The sequence below is a fragment of the Passer montanus genome, unplaced genomic scaffold (genome assembly GCF_014805655.1).
Source record: "Passer montanus isolate IOZ18808 unplaced genomic scaffold, ASM1480565v1 scaffold27, whole genome shotgun sequence".
Taxonomy (NCBI): domain Eukaryota; kingdom Metazoa; phylum Chordata; class Aves; order Passeriformes; family Passeridae; genus Passer; species Passer montanus.
The window spans coordinates 2,656,113-2,672,614 of record NW_024367372.1 but is presented as its reverse complement, the minus strand read 5'-3'; the positions used below and the strand labels follow the sequence as shown (position 1 = coordinate 2,672,614).

The 16,502-nt window shown below is 46.1% G+C and overlaps 1 protein-coding gene across 9 annotated transcripts in view; it reads left to right on the top strand.

Annotated features, from left to right (window-relative positions):
- The window catches only part of INF2 (inverted formin 2), a 42,878-nt gene that overhangs the window by 12,136 nt on the left and 14,240 nt on the right, over positions 1-16,502 (top strand). For 7 of the 9 annotated variants that reach the window (XM_039712730.1, XM_039712729.1, XM_039712728.1 and 4 more), the window contains 12 exons: positions 6,731-7,139; positions 8,461-8,576; positions 9,113-9,272; positions 10,060-10,093; positions 11,293-11,434; positions 11,520-11,661; positions 12,151-13,008; positions 14,401-14,546; positions 14,632-14,693; positions 15,316-15,418; positions 15,502-15,587; positions 16,100-16,200. In XM_039712730.1, coding sequence (XP_039568664.1) covers positions 6,746-7,139; positions 8,461-8,576; positions 9,113-9,272; positions 10,060-10,093; positions 11,293-11,434; positions 11,520-11,661; positions 12,151-13,008; positions 14,401-14,546; positions 14,632-14,693; positions 15,316-15,418; positions 15,502-15,587; positions 16,100-16,200 — 2,344 coding nt within the window. In that variant the 5' untranslated portion in view covers positions 6,731-6,745. Of the gene's footprint in view, positions 1-6,200; positions 6,630-6,730; positions 7,140-8,460; positions 8,577-9,112; positions 9,273-10,059; positions 10,098-11,292; positions 11,435-11,519; positions 11,662-12,150; positions 13,009-14,400; positions 14,547-14,631; positions 14,694-15,315; positions 15,419-15,501; positions 15,588-16,099; positions 16,201-16,502 lie in introns of those variants that run through there. The other 2 variants (XM_039712731.1, XM_039712735.1) reach the window with 2 other exon arrangements.

Here is a 16,502-nt window from a genome sequence, read left to right as displayed (position 1 = left end):
TGTGACAGCTTCCCACAGAGCAGAAGCCAAGAGTCTTAGAAAGTTACCACTGCACTGTCCATGTTGCTGGGTAACAGTTTCTGCTCCTCACATGACCCCAGATGATAATAATAAACTGCATCCCAAAATGCTGAATGGTGCTGAAATCACTGGCAGATGGAGCTGCTGGCCCTGCCTGAGTGTGTGGGCACTGGAGCAGGGGAAATCTCCAGGCCCACCTTATTCCCATCTGAGTTTCCATGGGGTCTGGATGCGAGTGCCATTCCTTTCTGGCTGGAGTCAGGATGCCCCTCTGGCTGCTGGCAGCAGCAGTGGGAAGGACCAGGGTGAAGCTCTGGTGCCTCGTTTGGTGCAGCACAGCTGGGGCTGGCATGGGGCCAGTGCTGGCCACCACCTCCCATCCCTCCAGCGTGGAAGCTTCTGTGCCTGCCAAGGCCTGTGGTAGCACCTGAGGGTGCCCAGAGTTCATACCCACCGTGGAAAGCTTCTGGTACTGGTTTGTGTGACTGACACAGATAAGCCACTTTCCCCCCAGTGGCAGTGGCCATTACAGAAACAAAATCTGACAGCTGCACCAGTGTGGTTTAAACCTGGCTCACCACGGTAAGGGAAGTGATTGTTGTGTGTCTTCACACTTAGAGTAACAAAGAGTGGTTTCAAACCCATTTGAAGCTAATCTCGTGGAGCCTCTCATATAAGTAGGGGTTTAGAGGCCACTGAAGAGCCTGACAGAAATGCCCTTGAGCATCTCGCTTGAGCTTGATTTGTTTGTGGTCCTTTAGCAGCCCAATGAGAAATTTGTTTATTTACTGAGGTAGAAGGCACCAGCAATTTTTATTTTTTTTTAACTGGTTGGGTTAAACCTGGTGTAACTTCACTGCTACCAATACATACTGGATAGACACATTTACTCATTTTGAGGGACATCACACAATAGTGTAGTTCGTAGTTGCTCAGGAGAGAAAAGCTGTGCTGGCACACAGCATCCTCATAGTGCTGAATGGGACTGAATCAGAACAACATGTTTTCCCTTTATTTGTGAAAGAATAAGCTATACTGGCAAAATACATACAAATGCATACCAGTATGGCCACTCTTTGTCTATGCACTGAAGTCCTTTTCTGGGAATTTGCTGCCAGCAGAAGCCATTGCCAGCCCAGTGCCAGGCCCACTCCGTGTGGATGGCACAGTTCCTGCCCACCAGCTGCAGCAGGGTGTGTGTCCATGCTCCCTCATCTCCTAAAGACAAAATATTCCCCAAAATGGTTTGCAGCACTGCTGAGGCCACAGCTGACCTGGGCTGTGTTGTGAGAGCTCCTGTAGGCTGTGCCAAAGCAAAGCACAGTGTGCCAGAGACCTTCCTCAGTACTGAGGAGCAAGAGTGGGCACTCTTTCCAAAACCTTTTCATTTTCTGATCATAAATCACACATTCTGGCCTCTGATACGGGTGATCTACAGAATATGTAGATCTAAAGACTGCTGAGACTACTGACCATGGCAGCAGAAGGCTGGAGCAGCACTTGCTGGGGCAAGGTCTGTTGTGCAAACCGTGCCTTTGTTTTGCTTGCCTGAATTTCCCACCATGCCCTTATCCTCAGCTGCCCTGAGAGACTAAAAATGCTGCTGGTTGCTGCAGACACTGATGGGCACACACCAAGGGGCCAAGTTGCTGTCTAAAATAGAGATCTGTGGTTTCCCCCAGCTTGTCTTGGTGCATGGGAGGATGGTTTGTTGGCCTTAATGTAGGTGAGCTCTTCTGACACTGCACAGGAAAACAACAGCACAAATGAAAGCAAAACGAGAGGTGAAGGAAACACATCACACTTCCAGAAGTGACTTTGGAAAGCACAAAGCCAGGATGTTGATTCTTTTTAGGCACTGAGTAGTCTGACATGTTGCAAAATACAAAGGCTTGGCGTATTCCCAGCAGCAGAGGGAAAACTGGAGCTCCCCAGAAGCGAAACCTATCATTAGCAGTCAGCCAGGCAGAACAGGCTCCTGAGTGCCAGGAACAGGCATGGAAGGGAGGGGGACTGAGCAGCATAAAGGAGCTTTTCTCACCCTGGCAGTCTTGTGGAGGGGAGCAGAGGGCTGTGAGGGCAGCATGTGGGATTGGGATGCTCCCAGAATTCTTCAAAGGGCAGCAAGGAGCTGCTGTTCCCCCTCACACACACCAGCCCCAAAGTCCCATTCTTCTGCATAGGCAGTGGGTCTGCTTCCCAAAAAATCAGAATAGTTTTGACTTGCAGTTTTTCTCCATTTTGTTTTCACTCAATTATACTTAGCTGCCCTGAGAAATCTCTTTTTACATGTCCTCCCCAGTCCTTGCTGTGATCCGTGTCATCCTGGAGGCATGTAATAATTTAGACTGAAAGCTGTGCTCCGCAGCTCTGTTCTCTGCAGCTTCACAGGATGGAGGAAGTATTGATGTGCCCTGATTTATCTCCCACAGATGTCATCTCCCTAGGAGTGGACTTGAAGGACAGAGAGGCACAGAAAACTGAATCTGGGAAGGACCTGATTTAGAAAGAAAGGAGGAGAAAGTTTTACAGACCAGGTTGGATGGATGCAGGGAACATTATAACTTTGCAAACCCAGTGATCCAAAGAGTTGGCACCGTGAATTGTGATGTTGCTGTTGCCACATGCAAGAACACAAGCTCTCAGGATACCTTTATGTTTCCCAAAGGAATCTCCTAAAATTAAGAGTACTTTTACATTGATGCTGCTTTAGACCTTCTAGCAACCTTCCAATAGTTAAGGGGCCCTACAGGGAACCAGAGAGAGACTCTCCATCAGAAACTGTAGTGACAGGACAAGGAGTAATGGGTACAGATTGAAAGAGGGGGAAATTTTTTTGCTGTGAGGGTAGCTAGACACTGTCACAGGTTGCTCACAGAGGTTGTGGATGGCATCCAGGCCAGGCTGGATGGGGCTTTGAGCAACCTGGTCTGGTGGGAGATGTCCCTGCCCATGGTAGGGAAGATGGGACTAGGTGATCTTTAGGGTCCATTCTAACCACTTAACATTCTGTGACTCCCCATCAGGGCTAACCAGCTTCTGAGGGTGAGAAGATGAGGAGAGGTTTGTATTTAAGGCATGCAGATGTGGCACGTGGGGACATGGTTTAGTGGTGGCCTTGGTGGTGCTGGGTAAATGGTTGGACTCTGTGATCTTAAAGGTCTTTAATCTAAGCTAAAGCATTCTATGGTTCTTTGTTGTGGCTGTGAGTGTCCCCACAGCAGCAAGCACACACACACTGCCAGGCTGTGCCCCAGGGAGCAGCACCCAGCCCCAGTGCTGAGCAGGCAGCTGGGAGAGAGCGTGGGTGCTGCAGGCATGGGCAGACACAGGGTCTGGGGACATCACTTCCACCATCACAGCCCTGGGAAACAAAAAGCAAAGCTTCCCATGGCCTTCTGTTGGCAAAAGGTGAGGTGTATTCAGCTGTCCTGTCTGGTTTTGTCAGGGCACGTTGCTTCCCTTGGCCAGCATAGTCTGAATAGCTCCTGTGAGGCAGCCAGATAGATGTGTTCCATTTCCATCCTCGTCTGTCTCGCTCTGCTGAGATCATTTACCTGCTAACAAGCTCCTGTGGTCAGAGATAAAAGGCAAAACCAGCAGCCCTTTAAGGATGTATCCGAACATCTTTGCAACACTTTGCTTCATGGAAAATATGGAAAGATGTTGCATTCACAATATATCACTCTTATCTGTGTTTGTAAACAGATTTATCACACCATCTGCAAAGTCGTATTGCCATCTCCTCCATATTCATTTCCTTTCCATTTATATAGTACAGCTCCTGTTTATTTTATTCCCTTTTTACAATTAGCTGCATTAGCTACCTTTATCCTCTCCTACAGAAAGGGTGCACTCTCTGTGGGGAAGAATATTTAATCAATCCAATTTGTTCATTTTAGTGCATGAAAACACAAGCCAGGATGTTTGGAGAGGTGCTGCCCGGTTCTGTTTCTCATCTCTTCACATCTGTGCGGAGCAGGTGGGAGGGAAGGATAATTCAGAACAAATCTGCTGGTAAACAGGATGCTCTCTCAGTATTTCCTGCCTCCTGTTGCACTGGTGAAACTTAATTTTCAGGAATCAGCTAAGCCTGAGGTCAATAACGCTGTTGTAATTTCTCTGACTTGCTGTAGCTGATACAATATAATACAAATACAATATAATGAGGCATTCATACATCTGAGAGCAAAAAGTCAGCCTGCATTGTTATCTGGCTGGATAAGAAATGTTTACACATGTTCAAGTGAAAAAAAGTGATTTGCTGAGTATAAATAAAGTCACACAAGAGAAGAGGAGCTTGCAGTTGGCAGCCACTTCTGCAGCCCCAGGGGCTGACCAGCACCCAGGTCAGATGGTTCTCAGTACTGCCCCACACCAAAGGTCCAGCTTGACCCCAGCACTGGGAAGAGATGTCTGGGCTCCCTGCACAGTGTGGAGGAGAATTTCACTGCAGGGGGACCTCTCCAGCCCCATGGCTGTGGATTTGCTGTCACCATAAGGTAACAGGTATACAGGATGCTGCCCCATCCCCAGGGCTGTGAACCTGGGACAGGAAACTTTTACTTCTCTCCCTCCAGTGAGGAAAGATTTCTCTTCTCCTTTGCATCAAGCCTAACCCAGATTCCTGGGCTTGAATACAGGGGAGGGACTGGGGTTGACTAATCCCAAAAAGAATTTTACCAAGACTGAGTAAGGGCTCTGGACTGCAGGGAGTGATGACAAATCTTGGAAACTCAAGCCTGTGCTTTGGCAGGGAGGTTTGTTTGGGGATTGGTTGGGTTGGTTTTTTTATGGTCCTTTTTATCACTTTTCAGCTGTACAGTGTGTTCTCAGATGGTATATTTGCCACTTCATGGTTTTGGATCATGACCATCATTTTTTCAGCTAACAGAACAGGGAGCAACTGGGTGCTTGGCCAGCTTCTTTCCTACTGAAGCAAAAGAAAACTCTGCAAGAGGCTTTCTCCAGAGCTCTCTAAATGAATTTTCTTCACCATTTCCTGCTAACTCTTCCCCCTCCCTGACCTCTCAATGCAGACTTTGATGCTGTGAGCTGCCAGAAAGTCCCATCACATTTTCTCAGGGAAATTTTTCAAGTGTCCTACCCCATCACACTTTGCATCTTTCCAAGAGGCATATTTAGGCCCATAATATCATGCCTGTCACTAATCAGTGAGCAAATCTTTTGGCTGTATATTTGCCAAGGGGAGATTGCCAAAATGACTCTTTGGGTAAAACAGAAGCCATGCAGCTCTGCTGCAGGGAAGGAGCCAAGACCTTTCTTAATGGCACGGTCCCCAGGAAAAATCACAAGGCAGGCTCCAACCAGTGTAAAGGGTCTGTTCTTTATGTTGGCTTTCTGGAAACAAAACCCTCCAGGGATTACTTAGTTTAGATTTTTCAAGCATTTTTTTCTAGTGGCTGTTGGGCTAGAAAGCCTTGTGCTCAAGCTGGGCAGGGAAAATAAGAGTCTCCCATAATCCCTTCAGTCCCCTAAATGCTGAATTTTGGGGCCACCTTGCCTCAGGCTATTTTGAGCTCTTTGCAGGCTCAGCAGCCCAGGGGAACAGAGGTACTGGTGGTAGGGCAGGACAGGGAGATAGCATTGATTTTTGTGGGCAAACTGTCATCTATGGGAGTAATTCAGCTTTAAAGCAGAGTCACAGATCCACAGAATATTCTGGGTTGGAAGGGACCCACAAGGATCATCAAATCAAACTCTTAAGTGAAAGGCCCATATGGGGGTCAAATCCACAGCCTTGGCATTATTAGCATGGTGCTCTGACCAACTGAGCTAATCCCAGTGGCCAAAACCATTGCATGCAGCCTTGAAAAGGACCTGCATTGTGTGACTTGATCCCTGGGAGTCTGAAAAATAATAATCCTGCCTAAAACCATAAAATCTGGCACCAAGAGTTACACTTGGCTTTGCAGTTTCTGTGTGCTGAATCAGTTCCTGGCTTTCCTTGCTGCTGATGGCCTGGCTGGACAGGCCATATCCTCCAGGGAGATGGGCCATTGCTCCCCATCTCCAAAAAAATGCTCTGCTGTTTTTTTTACCAGCCTCCTGCTGCTGTACCTGCACTCACAGCCTGTCAGGCTCTCACATTATCAGGCATAAACACCATGTGTACAAACATATTTGCTATTACAGCAGACAGGAAGGGATTAAGTGAGTGCTATAAAATTAACCTCAACATCAGTCAAAAGAAACAAAAGCGAAAAAGGAACAGAGTAATCAGATGCTCTTATGAGCAGGATATGCTCAAAATGATTTCTCCATCCCATTACAAATGCTTAGAAACTGCACAGCCTCTCCAGCACAGTGAGGTTTTGAAGTGGTTTAATGGGCATTAGGAGTTCAGAGCTGATAATGCTGCTTCCAACCTTTTCACTGCATGAAAACAGGTAGTGGCAATTGACTGGTGCAAATTTGCTACTTTTAAAGCTGTATTTGCTGGCTTGGATGTGCTAAAAGTCTCTCCACAGAGTCTTCAGAGCCTGAATATAATGTGTGTGGTTGAAGTGGGGATATATTGAGTTTCTTCAACAGAGGACTGGTTCCAGTGTGTGCCCTGCATGCTGGAGAGCTGGGACCTGCTGTAGGTGGGCTTTACATCCCAATTATTGGGTAAAAAGCAGGGCTACTGGATCGTTTTTGGTCAGTCCAGACCAACTTCTCACTTTGGCTTTTTCTTTTCTTTCAGAACAAACCATTCACTATGTCAATCAAAAAGGAAGGTGCCCACAAGAAGTGGGCTGCCCTGAAGGAGAAACTCGGGCCCCAGGAGACCGACCAGTCAGAGGCCAACCTGGAAAATGCAGAGCCAGAGCTGTGCATCCGTCTCCTGCAAATGCCCTCAGTGGTGAACTACTCCGGGCTGAAGAAGAGGCTGGAGAACAGTGATGATGCCTGGATGGTGCAGTTCCTGGAGCTGTCTGGGCTGGATCTCCTCCTGGAGGCCCTGGACAGGCTGTCAGGGCGAGGAGTGGCCAGGATATCTGATGCCTTGCTTCAGCTCACCTGCATTAGCTGCGTGCGGGCAGTCATGAACTCCCACAAGGGCATAGAATACATTGTGAGCAACGAGGGCTACGTCAGGAAACTCTTCCAAGGTGAGAAGACACCTTCCTGCTTCATCCATCACATGCAGCATTGGGGATATGATGCATCCATTCTCTGCATCATATGCAGATAAACAACTTCTGCCCTGAACCAGGCTAGTTGGAAATAGTTGGTCACAAGTGATTAATGAGATTGTTTTCTTCTTTAAAATAAAACTGCTATAAAATCACATTGCCTTTGCCACCCAGTGCTATTTCCACAGAAATATTGTCATAGTTTGCTGAGAAGCTGGGGATACACCCAGCCTTATGTGTATGCAGGCATGAGAATCTTCAACCCTTTGGTTGTCAGCAGATATTTGCTATTCAGTCTTTGAGACCCCCAAGAGCAGAGGAGAGGAACTGAAAGGGCTTGGAGTCTTGTAGCCTGTAAAGAGGAGGGAAGGTGGCATGTTTGGACTCTAGAGAGCCTGCTCTCTGTGCTGCTCACTCTGCTCCTCCTGGAAGATGGTGGGTAACACCACTTACATTCTCCTGCCATTTACTTGGCTCATCATTAGATTTGAAATTCATCAGGGCATCTTGTAAGACTTACTGTACAGCATTTAATGGTGCTGGAAGGATAACTTCTGTTCCCAGAAACCCTTATTAATAGCTTTTAAAAATGCATTTAGTCTGAAAGTTGACTTGCTTCCCCCTTCAGTTTTGAAGTCCCCTTCTTTCCTCTTCACCCTGTGTTTTCTTAGCCTATATAAAATATGGGCATGGCATTTTTGTATTGTGAAAACAGGGGTATATCCTGTATTTTCAGTGTTGGAGCTTCTTTGTGCTCTAATATAGGAAAAATAAGACAGCCTAATGCACTCCCTCCCAACTCCCAGGGCTCACAGAGAAATAGTGCAAAAAGGGAATACATGGGACCCACCGGAACAATTGCTCTAACTCATATGCATATTGAGCTTTTCTGCATAAAAAATAAGTGTCATTAATCAAAGAAAATTGTTCATTTGCTGTTCTAGAAAGTACCCAGATGTGAAAATGGGAAATAAATTTCGTGTGTGCTGAAAAATCTTGGCTGCTGTTGCAGCATGTCACTGGACATGGAAAAGATTAATAACTACAAGCTGCACCAAAATGCCAAAGGGATACCTGTAGCATTTACTGTTCCCACTAGAAGTTACCATCACATAATGCTATTGGGATGGGATATCTGTGTATTAAGATATTTCTCTTCCCATCTTCCATTGTAATGGGTCTCCTCCTTCAGTCTCTTTTCTACTACTGCTCATAATTCATGTAGCAGAAGACACTGAGATTCAGAACATTAATGTCATTATAAATTCTGCTTTGTTTTGTTCTGTTTTTCCTACAGCACTTGACACAACTAATGTCATGGTCAAAAAGCAAATATTTGAGCTCCTGGCTGCTCTGTGCATTTACTCATCAGATGGGCACTCTCTGGCTCTGGATGCTTTGGACCATTACAAGGCAAGTGTTTGGTTGGAGCAGAAGGAATGGCTCAGCTCTGATCCATGCAGACAGATTCATGTACCAGAGAAAAGGGTGGGAATAAAGCTTATTTTGCATTGTTTTGGTAAGAGAAGTAGGGGTTTATAAAGGGAAAGCTGTAGGGAGTTTTTTGTGGTCAGTGTAGTTCTATGGTGCTGTTCTGTGACTTCTGTGGACAGATGACTGCCACCCTCAAGGTGCTTTCTGGCAGCAAAAGCTCCACCAGATCAGCAGAATAAATGGCAGGTTTCACTGCCCATGAGCTCAGGCACATGCATCAGTTGCCAGGAAGCACAAAGGGAATCCAAGAATTGTTTTCAATCACCTTCTGTGTCAACCAGCCCCTGCTCCATAATGGAGGAGTGCTGCTTTTCCCCATGTCTGCCTGTCCTGTGCACAGTGGGATAAACTGAGGATTTCAGATGCTAATTCCATCTGAGAGCCTGCACCACGCTCATGGGCATTTGTGTCTGTGTAGACCATCCTTGTCATGATATCAGTTGTGTTACCCACAGAGTGTGAAGAACCAGCAGTATCGGTTCAGCATCATCATGAACGAGCTGTCCAACACAGACAACGTGCCCTACATGGTGACACTGCTGAGTGCCATCAACGCCATCATCCTGGGCAAAGAAGAGCTGAGAACAAGGACACAAATCAGAAACGAGTTCATAGGTAAGGATGTTTGTTAGACCTTTCTCTGGAGAAAGTCAGTTACCAAATGGGTTTTTTTCAGATGTATCCATAAGGTGCCTGAAGAGGCTGGGGAGCAAAAGTGCAAATATTAATTTTCTTCTTTCTTTTGACCTTTATTCTCAACAGCCTTTCTGTCAATAGATTTTATTTTTTTTTACTTTGCTGCTTTCCCATAGCTTTGATGTTTTCTGGAATCCCAGCAGCACTGCATCACTTGAGCTTCTTCAGAACATTTCTGTAACCAACCATCTTATGTGGCCACATTTCCATATATTGCAACTACTTGTGAGAGTTGATAAAGTTTCTTCACTCTCTGTCTACTCAGTTGAGCCACAGAGGCTTTCCCATGGTTCAAGAACTTTCCAATTGCTAGAGTCCCAGGCTCCATTGTTGGGGTTCACCTCACAAGCTGGGTTCATCTAAGTTGGTGAGCCATTTCTCTCCATGGAGACCAAGGAGCATTCCACTGTATCAGACTGATTTTAGATATCTCACTTGGGCTGAGGTCCCTCATGCCTCAGAAGTGCCTGTGTCACTCAATAACCCCAGGGGGATTGTGCAGTTTTTCACACAGGTGCTGCAGATGTGTGCTGTGGTGTCTCATCATTTACCAGATGACTCTGCCCACTTAGATAGATCCATCTGAAGATATTTTCACTTTTTCTCTCTACAAAAAGTGTTTATGAGAATAACATATATAAAGACGTTAACAAATAAGTACCAAGTGGGTCATAATGCAACTATATTTATTTTTTTCACCTGCCAGGGCTGCAGCTGTTGGATGTTTTAGACAAGCTGAGGTAAGGATCTCTACTTTTTTTTTTTTTAAATGAGATTCACAGTGAAGTAGGTTTGGAAACTTAATGCTTATCCAGCCTTCTGTTGTGTGAAGTGCAATGTGCTTGGGTGGAGTGGACCATGCTTGTATGCACCCATTCCATGGGAGCCAGAGGCATTTGGCCAGTGTTGAGATGCTCTTGCCAACCACAGTGTCACGGGGACAGCTGTTGGCACAGATGGCATGCACAGAGGCTCTGGGCACACATGGAGAAGCAGTGTCCTCATTGAGGCTGTTTCAGACTGAATCTGCAGCAGTGCTGTGGGCTCACTGAGCAGCTCACTGTGTTCAGCACCCCTTCACTGCTGCTGTTGGTCCCAGAAGCATCCAGCTAAAACAATTTACTAATGCATAGCTGAATGTAATTTAAAAATTATGTTCTATCAGAAACATCTGTGATAAATTCTAGAATGCAGTTTATTTGAGTTGCAGTTATCCATGTAACTGAAATTGCTCCATCCAACACCATAAAAAATTAGGGAAGAGGAAATCTTTTATTGGAGCAGCAACTGTAAAATTCTAACACTGAGTAGTCTTGAGAGTGCTGAAAAAGTCAGTTTTTTTAAATCCAGTTTTGAGTATCAGAGAAGGAGGTTTTTCAAATAGAAACATCATATTCCAAATTTGGAATTATTTGACATGATATTATATATTATACATATATATATTTAGATATATATTTATATTTATCGTATATATATATCAAATATGTATCATGTATATTTGGAATTATTTGAAATTATGTTATATATCATTTCCAAATTAAAGTCAAGACAAACTGAAAATATTCCAAAATTGGAATATTTTCAATTAGTCTTGACTTTAAAAAAAAAGAAAGTGGTGGCCTGGTTTCAAAAAGGTCGGAATGCCTCTCTGTTGTTACAGCTCCAAGGAGAATTCCATAGCAAGCCTGTGCTGGGCCAGGTTATGCCATGGGAAGTCCCATTCCTTTCTATGTGTTGAGTGTGGGAAGAGGTACATTCTGTTCAAGAAGGGATGCACTGATGGCATCTCCTCCTTTGTAAATCAGGCAGAGTTGGGTACTTTCAGCACCAACTGGCTGAGTCTGAGAGGCAAAGAGATAAAAGCCATTTATCAAAAACAGTCATCTGAAAATTAGTGAAGGGCTCTCCACTGAAAACGAATGCTGTTATATTGCAGAGACATCGAGGAGGAGGATCTGCTTATCCAGTGTGACACATTTGAGGAGTTCAAAATAGAGGATGATGAGGAGTTATTAAGGATATGTGATGGCATAAATATGAATGATCATCATGAGGTCTTTTCATCTCTCTTCAACAAAGTAAGTTGCCCCTCACACAATGGCAAAGTTAATCCACTTTGCTGGGAGCCAGCCCTGCTGTGACAGAAGCTGCTCTGTCCTGCAGGTGAGCCGCTCTCCAGTCTCTGTCCAGCTGCTGTCCATCCTGCAGAGCCTGCTGCACTTGGAACCCTCTCATCACTCCAGCCTCCTGCTCTGGGAGTCCTTGGATGCCGTAGTGAACAGAGCCCTTTTGCTCGCCAATGACAGTAAGAATGACACATCCATCCAGCCTTGCACACTCCTCTTGTTTTACCTTGTCCCATAAAAGTCTTTCCCCAATGTGCAGGAAATAACCTGTGGGACTTGGTAAGAGCTGAACAGAAGTTGGGACAAAGCTATACCTTCTGTATAAGCTTCATCCCTGTGGGTGGCCACATTTAGCACTGGGCTTGGGATTCCTGGTATTGTTTTAATGGTTAATCCCTGAGCTTTGGCTCATGGGAGTCAGTGGGAATCTGTCCTCACTGGCATCCTGCCACTGGTGCTGGCCTGTCTTGCTGGCAGGCGTGCTATGAAGTGTTTGTGGGCTGGGCACATGGGAAGGAAGTTGCCTAGAAGCCAAAAGTGTAGTTGTGTAAAGTGACATCAGGAAATGGACTCTCCACGGCTCCAGATCTACTGCTTGGTGAGGGTTGAACAGCATGAACCAGCCTGTGGGCCTCATTCCCTTCCCTGACCCTGACTCATTTCTCTAGTCCAAGGGAACACAGTTGAAGAAGTCATTGAGAGGCTGCTGTCTATCAAAAAACATCCAAACAAGCAAAAGCGAGCTGAAAACCGCCTGCCTGGGAGCGCAGCTGGAGGTGTCCAGGCTGAGCCAGAGCCATGTGCACGTGCAGCTCGGTGTCCAGTGGGATCATCAAACCCCACCAGGGCACCAGCAACATCCTCAGGGCCACTGGACAACGAAAAGAAGATCTCATCCTGCCAGTTCACAGCCTGCTGTGCTCTGCCAGAGAAATCTAACCCTCCCTCCAACACTGCTCCCAACCCGGCACCTCCAGCCCCACCACCTCCACCCTCTGGCACAGCAGCTGTGACCCCCACATCCCCCATGACAAACACAACTCCAGCCCCTCCACTCCCTGGCATCCCTCCCCCTCCACCCCCACTGCCTGGCATGGGAGGTATTCCCCCTCCTCCTCCTCCTCCTCCTCCACCATTGCCTGGCATGGGTGGTATCCCACCCCCTCCACCCCCATTACCTGGCATGGGGGGCATTCCTCCTCCTCCACCCCCACTCCCTGGCATGGTTGGTATCCCTCCTCCTCCACCCCCACTGCCTGGCATGGGTGGTATCCCTCCCCCTCCACCTCCCTTACCTGGCATGGTTGGTATCCCTCCCCCTCCACCTCCATTACCTGGCATGGGTGGCATTCCTCCCCCTCCACCCCTTCTTCCTGGCATGACAGGAGATCACATAGAAGCCGTGGTGGCCTCCCAGTACAGCTGCCCCCTGGGCTTGGGCAGGCCTCCCCGCAAGGCAGTGAAGACACCAACGCTGAGAATGAAGAAGCTGAACTGGCAGAAGCTGCCCTCCAACGTGGTGAGAGGTGGGTGCTTCTGGCATGAAGTCACTGCTGCTTTACGAGGTGCTTTACACTGCTGCTTTTGCTCCCCAGGGGAAGAAATACTATCTTAAAGTTTGGCAGATGTGATTGATCTGTTTAGATACAGAACTTCCTGATTTCCTTTACTTTTGACCTACAGAGCTGATATAAAAGTAACATGAAACTACTAATGCAATAGTAACTATTCCAACTGAATTATACTTTGGAATAGTTTGTTTATAACTAAAATACTTTGAACTTAAGAGAAAGGGATGGGAATTCCTAATTCATTATGAGGACTATCTTAAAGTTTGGCAGATGTGATTGACTCTGTTTAGATACAGAACTTCCTGATTTCCTTTACTTTTGACCTACAGAGCTGATATAAAAGCAACATGAGACTACTAATGCAATAGTAACTATTCCAACTGAATTAGTACTTTGGAATAGTTTGTTTATAAATAAAATACTTTGAACTTAAAAGAAGAGAAAGGGATGGGAATATTTTCCTAATTCATTATGACATGCCTTAGATCAGGCTCTGCTCTGACTTCCCCAAACTTTTATTACCCAGCTTATCTGTGCTTGTATCTGGGTATATTAAAGTCATGAGTAAGAGTGCATGTGAGGATCACATCACATATCTCTTGATTTTTGGGTTACATTTCCCTCTACTAGTGGATTCAAAGTGGAGCATGAAATGTGAGAAGAAGCTTGGACAAGCTGTGTCAGCTTTGTCCTAGACAAGCAAGGCATCCACTGCATGAAAATAAGCAGAGGTGAAATCTAAATAAGGCATATCTTCAATCACAAGAGCACTAAAATATTGGGATTATTGCAGTAGAGGCTTCTACAGGCATGTTAGGGTCATGATTTTTTTAAGATATAAGAAATTGCAGAAGAAATTAATTCAAGCAGTCTTGTAGCCAGTGTTATACAAGGAGACTTCAGCATAAAATGAAAAATGGAGTCAGTAAATGTCCCAAGTTATGTCCAGTCCCTCTGTTAGGATGCAAGGAAGCAAAAATAATATCAACCAGGGACCTAGAAACAAAATGTCATTCTGATCCAGTTTATCCACCATGGAGGAGAACACAGTTTTACAGGGAGGGATGGGGCTGTACAGCCTCTGTGTGCCCAGTGCTGCCTCCCCCTACCAGGTTACCATTACCCTTCAGCCCCTTTGGATCCCACCTGTAGCACTTGCCCCTCCTCAATAATGACCATTTATCCAGGACTAATATGGATAAATATGTCACATTAAGAGACTAATATGTCTCTTCTTATTTCATTCACATTCTGGAGAGTGTCCCTGCTCTCAGCTCACCTTGCCCCAGGCACCAGGAGCTTTCAGCTGTGCCTGCAGCCAGTCTGAACACTTTTCCTTTCTTTCAGAGAGCCACTCGATGTGGGCTTCAGTGAGCAGCAGCAGTGAGGAAACGATAGAGCCCAACTACAGCAGCATTGAGCAGCTGTTCTGCTTCCCACAGCCAGCCCCCAAGGAGAAGACAGCAGCACCAGTGAAGGCAGAGCCGAAGGAGGTGAGGAGACCCCCTCGTTTTTTCGAGTAAAGATCCCTGCAGACAGCTCATCTAATATGAGATATCTTCTTTTTCTTTAATGAAGATCACATTTTTGGACTCCAAGAAAAGTCTCAATTTGAACATATTTTTGAAGCAATTTAAATGGTAAGATATGGCCAGTTTTTGTGACAGTTGACAAAACTTTGAGCAGGTTTTGCAATATCTGGAAGGTCCTCATGAAATCTCTTTTAGCCAATGTGCTTTGGTGGCCCATGCTACTGAATCATCTGAACATTCCCCATTTTGTCCTACACTGTCTTTAAAATAATGAGTTTAGATGTTTAATTATGTTTTTACATACAACTTCCCCATATGTTGGCAAAGGAGTCACATCTCCATTTTACAGATAAAGTTGTGGCACAGACTCTTAGGGTGACACAGACTGTGAGACACACCTGGAGGTCAAATCCCTCCTCAAATCAGGGCCAATGGACATATGAAGAGTTCAGTTGTCTTTTAAGATAAAAAAATGCTCACAGGATCTCAGTTGCAGGATTCATCTCTGTCCCTGAATAATTTGATCAGGACTAGAAATAAGATTTGGGTCATAGCAGGGATCCAGGTCCTGATTCTGAGTTTATTGTGGGGAGATCCCTTTCCTTTTGGATTATTGTGATTCTTTACTAGGGAAAGCACAGAGTGCTTGCACAGATAAATCTCTTGGCAGTGTATGATAATTGGAAAGTGGTCTTTGGTTGATGGCTGGCTGTGCTCCTCCTCCCTGCAGCTCCAATGAAGAGGTGACTGCCATGATCCAGAATGGGGACCGGACCAAGTTTGATGTTGAGGTTCTGAAGCAGTTGCTGAAGCTGCTGCCTGAAAAGCATGAGGTCAGGAGGAAAACACTACCCTTGGTTCACAGAGCTGAACACGTAGAGCAGCCCTGCAGTCTTGATTCTTTATTTCTCATTAGATAGAAAACCTGAAGGCCTTCAAAGAGGAGAAATCAAAGCTAGCAAATGCAGATCAGTTCTATCTTCTCCTCCTTCAGATTCCCAGGTAAGGTTGTTAGTCATAAACTTCAGCCCAGTCTGTTTCTTGATTTACCTCTGGGAAGTTTAAGTTTCTTTATAAGAGCCTCACAGACCACTACTGATGGATGTAGCTGGGGGATTCCCCCTTCCACCTTGGAGCTATCCCTTTCCCTCTTACCCTTGGATGAAGGGCTCTTCCTGATCCAGCACGTCCTCTATCTCTGACACAGCTGAAGCTGGCCCAGACTCAGGGTCACATGTGCCCAAGGAGGCTCCATAACTTAGTGAAAGGCAGTGCCAAGAAGGGGAAGCTCTTCTCTTTGCTGATCACAATGCACCAGCAGAACCTACATCCCTGCTGGTCCCCGGGGCCAGCAGCAGCCCCTCACCCCCCACACAGGCCTCACCAGTGGTTTGGTGTGGATGTGGTGGACAGCTGTGTGGGGTGGCATGGGCTTGCTGGTGATGTGGGCAAGGGGCTGCTGTGCTGGCTGAGATCCCAGTGCCTTCATGCTGAGAATCCATCTCCACCCTCAGCTACCAGCTGCGCATTGAGTGTATGCTGATCTGTGAAGAGACCACCGTCGTGCTCGACATGATTCAGCCCAAAGCTGAAGCCATCCGCAGAGCCTGTGAAGGTACAGATGACCTCAGCTTATTTCTGGGTCTGATTTAAGACAGGAAATTTTAACCCTCACAAAACTCCCCTGGAGTTCTGCAGTATTACTACCCAAACCCCAAAGAACTCCTGTGTGGTCCATTCACTGGTTTGCTGCAAATGGGATGCAACTTCAGGTATCTCCACTGATGGCCAAAGTCCATAACAGGACCAAAGATTATATTTTCTCATCCTCACCCCTTTTTTTCTGCAGCAGATGTATTCCCCTGAAACACTTTGAATGGTGAAGTACTGGAAGTTCATCAGCCCTTTCAAAGGAGC